The sequence below is a fragment of the Limulus polyphemus genome, unplaced genomic scaffold (assembly GCF_000517525.1).
Source record: "Limulus polyphemus unplaced genomic scaffold, Limulus_polyphemus-2.1.2 Scaffold610, whole genome shotgun sequence".
In the NCBI taxonomy this organism is placed as follows: domain Eukaryota; kingdom Metazoa; phylum Arthropoda; class Merostomata; order Xiphosura; family Limulidae; genus Limulus; species Limulus polyphemus.
Window position 1 is genome coordinate 123,108 of NW_013666220.1, and position 14,243 is coordinate 137,350.

The 14,243-nt window shown below is 36.5% G+C and overlaps 1 protein-coding gene across 2 annotated transcripts in view; it reads right to left on the reverse strand.

Annotated features, from left to right (window-relative positions):
* The window catches only part of LOC106459448 (dnaJ homolog subfamily C member 17-like), a 154,865-nt gene that overhangs the window by 100,947 nt on the left and 39,675 nt on the right, over positions 1-14,243 (reverse strand). For both annotated transcript variants that reach the window (XM_013919070.2, XM_013919067.2), the window contains exon 3: positions 2,547-2,605. In XM_013919070.2, coding sequence (XP_013774524.2) covers positions 2,547-2,605 — 59 coding nt within the window. The remainder of the gene's footprint in view (positions 1-2,546; positions 2,606-14,243) is intronic.

Here is a 14,243-nt window from a genome sequence, read left to right on the forward strand (position 1 = left end):
ATAATTCCATTTGATAAACACGTTTAGATTGAATGGTAATTTATAATCAGTCACAAGAACGTCGAATCTGAATCACTTGAAAAAAACACGGGGGTGCTTAACTTTTTTCCAGGTGTATATTTAGCAAACCAATCAGAGAAGCCACTTATTTACTCACACCTACCTGTTGTAAGTACATGCTGATAACCAATTAGAAAGAGGAGATTCTAAGCCACACAAGTAAGATGGTTTGCCAATTTTATTACAAAGAAAAGTGATATTTACTAAGAAATGTTGAAGTATATTTACTAAAATCATTTCTTCAAACAGACATGAATTTTTAACCTATTTATACCTTACTTAAAAAGCCAGGTAAATTACAGTAGTTTTGTGATGTCATATTCTAGTGAGTGATAATCTTGTTTTCTAAAATTCACATTTAAAATTAACAAAAATTAACTTGTGTGTTTGCCTCAGTTTAAGAGAATCAATGAAGATTAGTGTGAGGGTTGGCAACCACATCTCCTATCTCCCAAGTGCAAGTGGATTTCCTAACATTGTAAGTACTAGAAATCATTGTTTATGCATATTTTTTATGCAATTAAATGCTTCAACCACAATAGCTACAATATAAGTTTTTATAAGTAAACAGTAATTATATACTTATGTAATATATAGCAATTGAAATATCATTTTATTAGACACAATACTGGTACTCTCAGTTACAGATTTGTACTTTGTAGGCCAGTTTTACTATTTGATTATAAGTTTGTCTACTGAACAGGTGTTATTCTTCTACTCAACTGCAGAGTGTGCATCTCATGACCTTTTATTACAATTATATTATGAATGTATGTCAATAAACTTAGCATCAAAACATAGCACATCATTCAAGTCTTAATATTATACAAGTTTTACCTTCTTAACTTCAGAAGAACATATTTAATATCTCAATCTTCACCTCTCTATATCATGTTACACATGTGCTCGCCAAATTGCCCATTTCAGATGTTTTCTTTCTACCCCTAGATATTCCAATTTTGGCACAAATTCTTCATACTATAAATATTTCTAAGCCATAATGTAAATTTCACTCCAATCTCATTACTTTACTGAGATATAACCGAGACTTTTGCATATTTCTCAGACTAGGTGTTTTGTCAGAAACAGTACAATGGCTCATATTGTAATTTATTGTTTTATTATCTGGGTTATTACATACAGGTAATAGGGATCAGTAGAACGAGACTATAGTTGAAGATCATTTTGGTCGGCACAATTACGACTGCACAATTATTTTCAGAGACATTATGTTACCTCTCTGTATCAGTAATGAACAATTCCTTGTGAAGCTTCCTTATTAATTTCCTATGCTGTCACAAGCCTAGAAAAAAACTCAAACCCCCTACAGGTTGTCTGTGCAAGTATATAATGTACTATCATTATGCTGATACCCTCCACCAGTAGAAGGGTTACACAGCCTCCATGTGCAATAGACCCCATCAGTTCTACCTCTGTCTAGTCACATCACTCTCTCCAAGTATTCCATCATAGGAATTTAAATGAACCTTAAAATTATTACAACATTCTCGACCATTTTATGATTTTCAAACGTTATTCAAAATATTCTGTAATTCACAGATGTTCCAAAGTAGAGCATGATCAAAGATACCAAATAGTATGTAATACTTTTGCAAATTTTCTTAACTTCCTTGACCTGGAATGATAACATAATTATCATTTGTTACTTTTATTTACTTTGTATTTGTTTTCTTTGCTGTTTTTTATTCATCTTCTTTGTTTAATAATGGACTTTTACATATTGTGTTTGAGTTTCCTACCAATGTATCATGTCCTAATATGTAATTATTTTTTATTTTCAGTTTGATGAATAAAAAAACATGATTATTTTCCCTTCTGATATGTAAATATATGTATGTGTAGTGACTTTCTGAAGGTTGCTAAGTGTTGAATATCATGTATAAAGATTAATAGCATTATTTTTGTAATTTTTAGGTTGCATTTTATTTATCATACTTATTTTTACACCAGTGTTGGTACAAATATTGCAATCAAGAGAGATATGAAAAAACTGTTGGATAATTGATTTTTATTTCTTTAGAAGTTTACTGTTAATAAAGATATATATTGAAATACCTCTTTTCATTTACACAAAACAACCTATTCCATCCTTGTAATTTGATAAATGGAAACAGTAATAAGGAAACACAACTGTGATTAAAAAGACACATAATATAGTGAATAGCATTTCAATAGAAAACAATGGACATTTCCAAAATAGATACACTTTTTATGTTTACCACCTAAGAACAAAGTATGTGTGTTGATTAATTCATTTTAAGGTCAGGGTTAGTAATTTCTTAAAGAACTGCTCTGACTGGTCTGGTGATATCAAAAGTTAACACTGAACCCTGATATTAACTTGAAATATCAAAGGCCATATTACAGAAAGCAAAATATAAGTAAATAAATTATTGGTAATTTAAAATAATTCTGGAACATATAAGTTAAAAAAGTTTCTGTCAAAGTTGAACAAAGAGACTTACTCTTGCTGGGCCATCTGTCAGAATCTCTAGTGCTTTAGATAACTGTTGGAAGAGTTTAACTGTTAAAAAGAAAATATTAGTAATATTTTATTTACATAAAAAATTCTACCAATATTATCAGATTATTCATTAGACAACAAAAATAAGAGTACATATTTCACATTGTTAAAAAAATATAACAACATAAGATGTACTGTTCTTTCAACTGCTACATATAACATAAGAGATCAACTGAACGTAGAAAATTGCAAAACATCAGTTTTCAAATGCATTTCTTTGTGGAATTAAACTTTGCTATACTGTGACAGTGAATTGTGTTTATTTATATGTAAGTTAACCTTTACACCTAAAAGATACAAATATAAGCACAACATAGAGAGAGAGAAAAAAGGAAATGACAAAATCCAGCACAATAGTATTTATAAATGTCAAGTATATTTTTACTTGTATATTAATTTATTCTTTGAATGAAGACTTACAGCATTCAAATATACTTAAGACATTTAGAACTTCTTTCTGTTCAGGAACTGGTAGGTACAGCAAGCTATTACATGTACATAGCAGAACATTTGTTACTGTATTATGGTTAATTACACATATACAAAAACTGTAATACATTATTGATATAAACAGAATACTTCACATTACTTATCATACTTTCTAGATGAAAATTCTATTCATTATTAAAATTCCAGTAACCTGAAACATTCCCGAACTGATGGCAAATTGCAATTTTGTACCATTTCTGTTTTGTTTGTATCAACAGCTTTTCAATTTAAGTTTATTTAAACAATGAAATACCAAGCTGTTAAATGAAGATTAACTCCAGGTTTGTAGTACTTTGAACATACTGTTAATTACATTAATAAATAAAATAGTCCAGTCATATTATTTATTAAATACTTAATATTTGTAATTTATAAAACAAAAACATCAGATTATTGTGTTCCTCTAATTTCAACAAATACTGAAGCTAAAGAAATCAATATTTTAATGGGCTTAATACCACCAGTAGATTTTATACATATGTGTGTTTCATTAATAAGCTAAAGCTTTTGCCACATTCAAGTCAAGATGTTGAACAGTGGTGTAAACATTGTACTGTCTGTGCTGAACAATGGAAAATCCAGATAGACAGAACAAACTCCAGCAAAAAATTCTTGGTACTCTTTATACAGAATATCCCTGGATACCATTGGTCCCCTCTCAGACTCAGAGAATGAATAAGGTAACTGGTATATGCTGGTTATTTACGACAGCTTCACTAATACATTAGCTAAGACTATCATTGTTGCTTTAGCAAAGAACTGGATAGCACACTTAGTAACCTGAATCAATTCACATGGTTCAGGAAACTAATTTCATTAGAAAGTTATTCTCCAAATTGTATAGTGTTGATCTGGCAGAATTAGTAATACAAACTATCAAGAATGTATTTGTAAAGTTGTTTAATACTAACTAGGACAAACACATAGCATATGGCATGATGGTATTTTGTGCAAAAAAATAGATTCAGTAGTTGTTTGCAAAATATACTCATGTTTGGTCAAGAAATACAGCTCCCTGTGGATAGGATGTATAATCTGCCCCCTAAAGCAGACATCCCACAGTGTCCACAAGAATACATAAAGTGGTTATGGCCTGTGTTAGTTGACCAGCATTAGTTTATGCATCAATATCTTGGAAATGCTGCCACATATTAGAAGGGATACTATGATAAAACATCTTAGGAATGAACATTCCAGCATAAAAATTGGGTGTGGCTTTGGTACAGTTCTGGATGGACAGATCATAATCTCATCCTCCTACAGCTTGGTCTATCAAACTACGAGTTACAGCTGTTGCATGGTGTGCATAAGTGCATTAAACGTACTGAAAAGCTAAGCTAACTAATGCTGACAAGCCTTTCTTGTACTGGTTAGACCAGTTATCAGAGGTTGAGACTGATGACCCAGGAGATAGTGAGGATACTGTCTTGTATCATCTAAACTCAGCTGATGAGAAGGAAGATGTTGAGAGTTCTTATCTCACTGCACAATACGATTTAGATAAGGAAGTACCTAGAGAGAAGGTGCAAGGTAAAACGAACAGTAAGCCAAGATACCAACATTCTGATCAACATGACCGAGATTAACTGCCATCACCAGTAGTTAATGCAATCACTTGTAATTTAAATCAACAATATAAAGGAAATGGCAATCTTTTTCTTTCCAAGCTATTACATGGTGTTTCACAATGAAATGTATGTGCTATATTGTGTAATGACCACTTGTTTATTATAAAGCTAGTCAAGTGAGGAAATCTGCATGATGAGGAACAGTGGGCTGATCAGGAGCAGACCCTGGACCCAGAAACCAACAACGGAAAATGTTCCATTTGTGTTGAGAAATTTTAATGGATAAAGGGCAAATGGAACAAGCCAAAAAAGAAGCTAAATCATCAGGAGAAGCCATACCTCCTCACTAATGACTGGAGGAAAACTAGGTGTGAAGATAGAGGGCAGGAAGGTCTGGATGAAACACCAGTGACTGAGGATGAGGAAAAAGGAATGAAGTCAGAGGAAAAGGTAACATAGGAGGAAGTTGGAGCTAAAGAAGCTGTGAAAATCACACCTGAGATGGTCAAGAAAGAGCTATTAAAAGGATTGAACATAGAGTGTCAACGATGATTAAAATCATCTGGAGAAGGAGTACAGGAGGATAGACACATGTGTTGGTCCAATCCTGTTTAAAAACATCGATATCCAGAGCAAGACAATGAGGGAAAGGAGATTAAAACTAAGACAATTGGTGGCTAAGGAACATAGCAAAAGCTTTGATGTGAGAAATACCCCACTGAAGTTAAAGCCACTGGAAAACAAAAGGATTGAGAGATCACTCCATCGGATAGATTTTGGCAGGATGGGAATCCGATCTGTGACAAGAGCAAAAGCACCTACAACATGATACACAATGATATGAATATTGATTGTGAGGGCCCAAAAAGAAGATCCAATATATGAATACAGGGGAATCGAGACAGGTGCCACCCAAGTGATTGAAATAAGCAACCACTACAGAAAAGTGGGAATGGATCATTACCAGATGACTTGTGGCCAGATGGAGAATATGAACCAAAACACAACTTACAGCGAGAAGCTCCAGGACATTTATTTTTAGTATGGAAATTTTTTCCTACACACAAAATCTAAGGTTGATTCTGCACAATACTTTCTTAATCTAAATTTCTTGAGTAATCTAGACATCAGAAGTTTTAAACTTTACAGAGCTGTTCTTCATGCATATAACAATGGTATACTGTGCAAATGATGAATTTTGTTATATGATAAATAATAATTTTCTAAAATTTGTCAAAATTAAGTGTTTCAAAAACCTGGTATTCAAATTAATATGAGTATGATATTCATGAAATACTGAATCTCTAACCATCTCATTCTCAGTCAAGTCATACTAACATTGTTCTACCTAAAGTTAATTGATTCATTTTGAAAGATTCATTGTTTATAATTTGGATTGCTCTATGTGAATCTGGTTTCATTATGGGAAAGCTAAATTTCTAATCAAGTTTTATTTTGTTTCCAGACTTATCTTACACATTTAAATTGATGTAACATACATTACGCCTTAATGATATATTCAATAAGAATTGCACTTTCAATACATATCAAATTCAAAAAACTAACCTCTTTTTTGTGTGGTCAATATATTTTTCATAAATGAGTGCAAAAAATAATACAAATAATATATTTAGCAATGTTGATATTTTCGAGTTGATACAACTTATAATTGTGACTGTAAAAATGTAATAGTAACTTCAAAAGTTATAACTAACAATGTGTTCTAAGCAAAACATGGTGTGTTCATGCTCAATTGGAATCCTGTAAAAATTAAATAAATAAGCAATTCACATGAAGAGCACCAAAATAAAAAAATATCTGAACATGAGTACTGACAAATGAGAAGCTATAGTTCAATAGAATTGAATAGAGGGAGTCACATGCATCAGGTGAGTGTGTCACACTCTTATTGGTGGAGGGTCAACACATGATGATTTGTAGGAGAGACGCATCGGAATCAGTCAAGTCCAATGGAGGGAAGATAAAAGGCTTGTGGTATGCATAAATTTTTTTTTGCATATAGAGGACAGCACTGAACAAGAATAGCTATTTATGTGAGAAGATGTAATGTACCATATCAGAATGCAACTTTAATTTCTTTAACTAAGTTACGAACATCAACTAATAGGCCTACTTATTTACATGCTCTAATGTAAATCAATGCCAAATTTGTGATCTGCTTTCGGGAATGCCTCTTAAAAATGTTTATGCAAAATACCCAGGTTCCCTAAGCAGTTGGGTGAAAAGATTCACCTTTATGCAAACATTGGGACCAAGGTGATACATTTCGTTCCATTTAGAATTCAGTGCGGCCAACAGTTTAAGAGTCACGTGACACACACACACACAGATATTGAATATCATATAGATTGATTAAGGCACCTAACTCTACTCATACATAATCAACTACATCAATTAAGCAATTTAATCATCCACCTCTAGTCATAGTTACCTCAATAAAAATCTCATCACAGCAATCACAGCTCAAGCTTTCTCTGACAATATCTAACAAGGTGACCCAGCAGTATATTTTACCTCAACTAGACATCCTAAAGCAGAGTTACTAAACCCAAGCTGGCTATTGGATTGAGACTTCAGTCCTCTACAGTAAGAGTAGAATTGGCAGTCAAAATAGAGAGACACACCTTCAAAACTTGAGGAGAAGGTCTGATGATTGAATTCAAAGATGGTCTAGACTTGAAAAGCCATGGCAAAAGCCACTGATATCATCCTGTAAATGACTGCTGCCAGTCAAAGTTAACTGCCACACCCAAGAAACTACTGTCAAGCCTCCAAAAAGGGTGAGTGGGAGACTAATTTTGCTTTGAAATTTGGTTTTGTGATTTGATTTGGATTCTGTTGTTCCTTCTCTATTTTTCTTTCAGTTTAATTTTGAGAAATTAATGTCTTTATATACAACTCCTTCCTCTAAAACATATAATTAAATATATCATTATATTACTTAAAAATAATTCAAGGACAAAAAGGAACCTGTTAATCCAACTAACCATTACATCCACTAAAATAAACCTTAAAATCAAAGTTAACATTTTCCTAAACTGAAAATGTATTTCCGATACATACTTACCTCTTTTAACAAAAAGCTTTCTTGACTTATACTGCCCTCTATTAGCACAAATTTTCACTCGCCAATAGTGGAGAGGCAAGCTATAATGGTGGAGTGCTACATCCAACACCTGGCAGCATTTAGAATTGGACATCAGGTCTAAGGAAGGCATCCCACCATATAAAACAATACCACCCTACTCTTAGCTGGGTGGTATTGTGAACACTCAGGAGGAAAGTGGCAATGACTCCCATACTTCACTAAAATAACAAGAGAAATAATGCATTGGAGAGTCCAGAGAACTGCAGCACCAGAGACAGTGCAATGGGTGACCAAGATACCCTATTTTGAAAAGCAGAGCAATCACGTTGAAAGAGTGCCTCATCCAACATCTAGCAGTATCTGAAATTGTACATCAGGTCCTCAGTATGATGAGCATCAAATGCCACTGATCATCAGATATGGGCAGCAGTCCCCGTCTGATTTACCCATGTTAGTCCATGAGTGTACAGTCCAGGAAAACATATGAACCAAAATACTGTGAGGTATTTCTACGAGCGGCCCTGTAGAACATTCCATCTCATCAATGGGTGTAAACATGACATGGTGATATGTATGTTATTGTATTTTGAAAGCACAGAGAACAACACAGAGAACGACAGTACAAATTTAGACTAAGGCAAGTTTGAACAGTAGAGCCCAGACTGAAACACATCCTGATGGATAAAACAAAGATAATGTCAGGATGAAGGGGAGTGTAAATGTTTAGGTTTGCATCTAACATACTGACCGTCATCACCCACAAATAAGGATGGAAAAACCAGTGAAGGGATAAGTACAAGTCCATGGTGAGCTGTGAAAGGACCTAGAATTGATTCAGAGCCGACAGATTAATAATAGAACACCATTCCCCATCTTTAATACCAGGCTGATTGGTTTCCTCCTAATCTCAGTCAAATACTTATTCAAAGTATTTTCATTTGTTTGTTTCAGAGAAAAGTCACAGTGTCCCTGCATCTAAGTCTGTAAATTTACTGCTGTCCCACTGGGTGACTTGAAAAAGGTAATAGGAAAGAGTCTGTCAAACTCTAGATGTTGAACTATTTCCTCTGAACAGAATACCAGTCCATTGCAACTCAACCCTGAACTAAGAGCTGGTACCCAACATACAGCTGAGTAGACTGGACCAAGTGGGATAAATTGTCTTAGTCAAGGACACAACTCATTCCCATCTAACTATGAGTCAAAAACACAAATATAGTAAGCCACGTTGGCAGGAAAAGGGGAACCTAAGTATTGGTGTCAAATCCATACAAAACGACAAACAACTACAAATGCTGCAAGTTTAAGTAGAGAAAGTCAGAATGATGACGTGCCAGAGCATGGTAGTCAAAAATATGTGAGGGCCAAGGCATACTGACACCCAAACTCAACTGGTCCACGAAGCAACTCGTGTGAACCCCAATATCAAGAGGGTTAGAGAACACTAAATACTGAACCAACAGCTCATCACTGAGAAGGGCAGAATCATAGGAAACTGGAGATAAGGATAAAACATAACATAACTGATATATTAGGTCTACAAATGGGAAAGGAGGCTTAGACATCTCCCTAAAATGACACGCAACTGTGTGACATTGGCAGGAGAAGGAAACATGCTGTCCAAACCCACATTGTCATGTGTAGGTAAAACCTCATAGGTCACAAGATGACAATCATCATGTGCTCAGAAGCCTGCATAAAAGTAGCCAACTCCTACAAACTACAATCATTGTTTCCTAAGCAGATAAGGTTTGCTCAGATGCCATTGAAGCAGCAAGCAAAGCAGCTGTAGCAGTTACAGCAATTGTGGTAGACGCCACATGGAATTGCACATGTATTGCGAGTGAAGTTGGCTGGGGAAAAAAAAATTTCAAAATTGGAAAATTCAACAAAAGTTATCATTTTCCTAAACTGAAAATGTATTTCCAAACATACTTACCTCCGCTGATACTAATAGCTTTTTCTCGATCTTCATTTTTGCCATCTAACATTGTGTTCGCTTGTTCCAGTCTTTATATACCCCATTAGACTGCCCTTGGTAATATCTAATTTGCATAACTTTACGCCAGCCCTCACATGCCCTCTATGCAGACAATAAAATCGCTTTTTCGTGACTTACCTCATTCTGGTCACTAATACCGGCTCTTAGTGGAGAGGAAGGAAGGGAGAGTGTCAGCAGAAGTAAGTATGTTTGGAAATACATTTTCAGTTTAGAAAAATCAACTTCCAAAACATACATACCTCTGCTGACACTAATAGCTACAATCCCACATTGAGAAGGTGGAGGAGCAGGTGAGGACAGAGATACTACAGAAAGCACCTGCAATGAACAAATATGTACCACGAGAAGTGGTATCAAAGTGAGGAACACGGCACTAAATCCAGAACAGGTATGCTCTTCACCCAGAACTACAGAAAATTGAAAAGGGTCAAATATAATACAAGTATAATGGTCCAGCCCTGACCAAACAGTCGAGATTCCACAACTTGGGTTGGATTTAAGGGGTCATGGTACCCATATACCACATTGGTGGCCAGGGCAGTCGGACCGCAGATATATATATATATATCTTTGTGATAGGATCCCTACTAGTAACTACAGAATGATGCGTTTCGAACAACTCAGATCTATGAAAGAAAGAAAGCAACACCAGCATGGACAATCCTTCTGATCAACCTGAAGACATCCAAAACGCAATATCCTAGGTCTAGATTGACAGGATCATATGCCATACTCTACCAAAGTCCAGAACTCATCCATAATGGATTTACAAACAATTGTCTTTACTCTCCCACCAAGTGGGCAAGGAGAGTTCTGCTTACTCATGGAATTATGGAAAGGATGTGGAACACTGTCCCACCAAGTACCAAAGATGGGACCATGTCACATTCAGATTTACAAGGAGGTTGTGGACCCCCTGCATGAACAACATAAGACTAACATTGTTCATAAGAGGGTTCAAGCATCTCCCTACAAGATAGCTAAACATCAAATCTGGACTTGTTTTACAAGTAGGTTCTCACGTAGGTTGGTCCTGCTTCTACTGGCATCTGGGAAAAAACTTCCAGGGACCCCGGTAGGTGGGTCTCCAATTTGACCCTCTTCTCCGAGAGTGGAGGAAACTCAACACTCTGAAGGAAAATCCTCTGTCCACCACCCCAGCAACTGGGAATTGGGTGTGTTAAGGACTCCCAAGCTCCACTAGTAGGAGTAAGGGGGGGAGGGACATAAGCATTAGAGAGTCCTGAGGAACAGGTCTCCGAAGACAATGCAACAGGTGAACCACATTCCCTAACTTTTAAATGCAAATTTATCTTGACTGCTACAGCTCTAAGATCAGCATGGACTGGCAAAATCACCTTTAGCTTTACTCATGATAGATCATGAGTAGTGGGTCCATTAGAAATATTGTAATATGATATCACCATCCAGAATTGCATCCAGATGGTCTTATGGAACACCAGATCTTGACAGAGCCCATTGCAACCAGGAACTGATATAAAGGTTGCTAGTGCAGAATTTAAATACAAGCATACCATCCTGGGCAACACTCGCCACTGAGTGGGATCCAAAAGAAATCAATAGGGACCCTAGAAGAGAAAAGAACAATAACAGTAAGTCAGATAACACATTACACACCTCTAAAAGTAGTAATCAACACAGCCACAGGGGGAAGACAAAATCCCGTCGAAAAGGAAGCTGCCAGATCGTGAAGGTAATGAGATATGAATGTATCAGGAGAAGTCCACATACCGGCATGCAAAATATCTTCTAGACAACAGTTCAACAAAGCAGCCAAAGAAACACCAATAGGTGTCGAGTCTGGAGGTGACATGGAGCATATTGCGATCGTTAACCTAATAAACAATATAAATCAACTTCCGAAGCCATCTGGTTAAAGTAACAGGTGATAAATCTCTGGACACTGCAGGATCCCAATTAATAAAAAGTCTGTTCCTAAGGCCTCGAAATGGTTCCAAACGAGCCACATAACATCCGAGTACCCTGACGGGACATAACAAATGATCTGGGTCTGATCTACTGTAAAGATGAGAAATGGCAGGTAAATAAATAGGAGAAAAAGATTTGTTTCCTTCTCTAGCATTGAGAGTTTTTGGAATAAATGATCAGACTGGATAGAGCAAAACATAGGTAGAATGATAGAGAGTCTGCTGAACATGAATGACAAATAAATCAGAATTACTGTGTCGAGAAGTTAACAGCAATAAAAAAAACAGTGAGTGAAAGGTGATATAATGAACAGGAGTCCATGAGTTTGAAGGGATGACATGATAAAGCATGTAAAACAACCCTAAAGTCCCACTTAGGTAGAAGGTGGCTAATCAGATAAGTCCTCAGGAGAGGAAGCTCTAGTGAAAGAAGGAGCAGAAAACAGGGAGTCTAAATTCTCCCCAGAATATCCCATTTCAGAATAAAAATTTGATCAGCATCTCACGGAGAGATACCCCCAAGCCACATGAAAGACTCCATCTCCCCCCAAATCAGATCACGGACAGCTTCCACGGAGAGTGGTTCCCCATCCACCTAACTACTGACCACTACTAGATAACAAAGGAGGAATAGACAAAGGATGTGTAGCCTCTGTGCTTGAAACCATTACACAGGAATTCATATCCATTTTTTTTGTAATATATTTGTAGGAAAAATCAAAAACAAATTCAAAAAATATATCTATGGATAACAAAACAAAGAATTCCTGATTATTAGAAACCAAAACTAAAAAAATGTAAATCACAAAATGTTAGTGTAAATGCTCGCGCTTTGTAAAGAAAAAGTGATTTTATTGTCTAATTACAATGCTTATATATACAGTATCTGCATAGAGGGTGTGCGAGGGCTGGCATAAAGTTTTGCAAATTAGATATTACCAAGAGTAGTTGAGTGGGGCATATAAAGACTGGAGCAATCTAACACAACATTACGTGGCATAGATGAAAATCGAGAAATAGCTTTAGATGATGAGGAACCCACTTTGAGACTAATAATGCTTGAATAGGTTATGAAGAAAAACTTTAATATAACTTTAAAAAAACAGCAAATGTACAATGTTTTGACAAGGTTTTGTCATCATCAGCTAAACCGTAATGCAGACTTCTTCAGTCCTGCCAGAAGTCACATCCCAGACATGAGTGTCAGCAATAGGGGTGATCTAGTACGAAAAAGCCACAGGAATTCGATGGGAATGCACCGTGGGAAGCATATAGAGTACAATTTGAGCTACTGGTAGAAATGAATAGATGGACAGAGGAGCAGAAAGCAGAATATCTGGCAACAAGCCTGAAAGAACAACCACTGGAAATACTTGGACATTTGTCAGCAGATGACTGGCACAACTATCAAGCACTGGTAGCTGCTCTAGAACTCAGGTATGGAACTCAAAATCAGTCCGAAGTCTGCAGGGCTAGGTTTAGGACTAGAGTCTGTGCTAAAGGTGAAAGCCTGAAAGAGCTGGTACAGGACTTGGAAAGTATGGCACACAAGACCTACCCAACTGCACCACCCGATGTCCTCAAGCTGTTGCTGAGAGATCAGTTTGTAGATGCCTTGGACAGTCCACAACTGAAGATACAAATAAACAAGCACACCCCTCTACTATGCACGATGCAATGGCCAGAGCTCTTGAATTCGAATTCTATGTTAAGTCCAGCACAGAGGTTCCAAGGTTGGTACAGTCATCAGTATTCAAGGCCAGAAAAAGGCAGCTTTCAGAGAAGTTTGGGGGACTTTGCTGGCACTGTAACAAACCAGGGCACAAGAGAGGTCAATGCTGGCAACTTCAACACAGGGAAGATGCCATGGCAGGAAAGGCTGCTACCCAGAAAGGTTGTTGGAACTGTGGAGAGCAAGGACATATGAGGAGCCAGTGTAAGAAAAATACTACCAATAAATCAGCTTCGGGAAACCAGTAGTGGTTGGTGTTGAGGGATGCCCAGCACCCCCATCTTGAAAGTCCCAACAGCTAGGTGTAAAATGCCAAGCACACATAGTGTCTGTGTGACAGGAAAGCTGAATGGCCAAAGGTGCAACTTTGTCATAGATTCTGCATCTTAGCAAACCCTTGTGAGTATCAAGATGCTGGATAAAAAAGGAGTACCAGAAGCCATACAGAAACTCTGTGGTGTGACAGGACATTCTGCAAGGTTGTGGGGACTGGTGTGGGTAACTAATGAGCTCATGGGCATGAACGACACACACAAAATATACTTGGCAGACATTGAAGACCAATGCATACTAGGGTTGGAGTACTTACTACCGAGGAAGTGTGTAGTTAATTTTGATAAAATGACGTTTGGGAACAACAAAGGCCAAATTCCAATAAGTGTTAAAAAAGATGTTTGTGAAGGACTTTGCAACTATAGATTCTCTACTACATGATTTGACAAAAAAAGGCCAGAAAATCGAATGGACAGTTTCTTGCCAGCATGCTTTTAAGACATTGAAAGAAATATT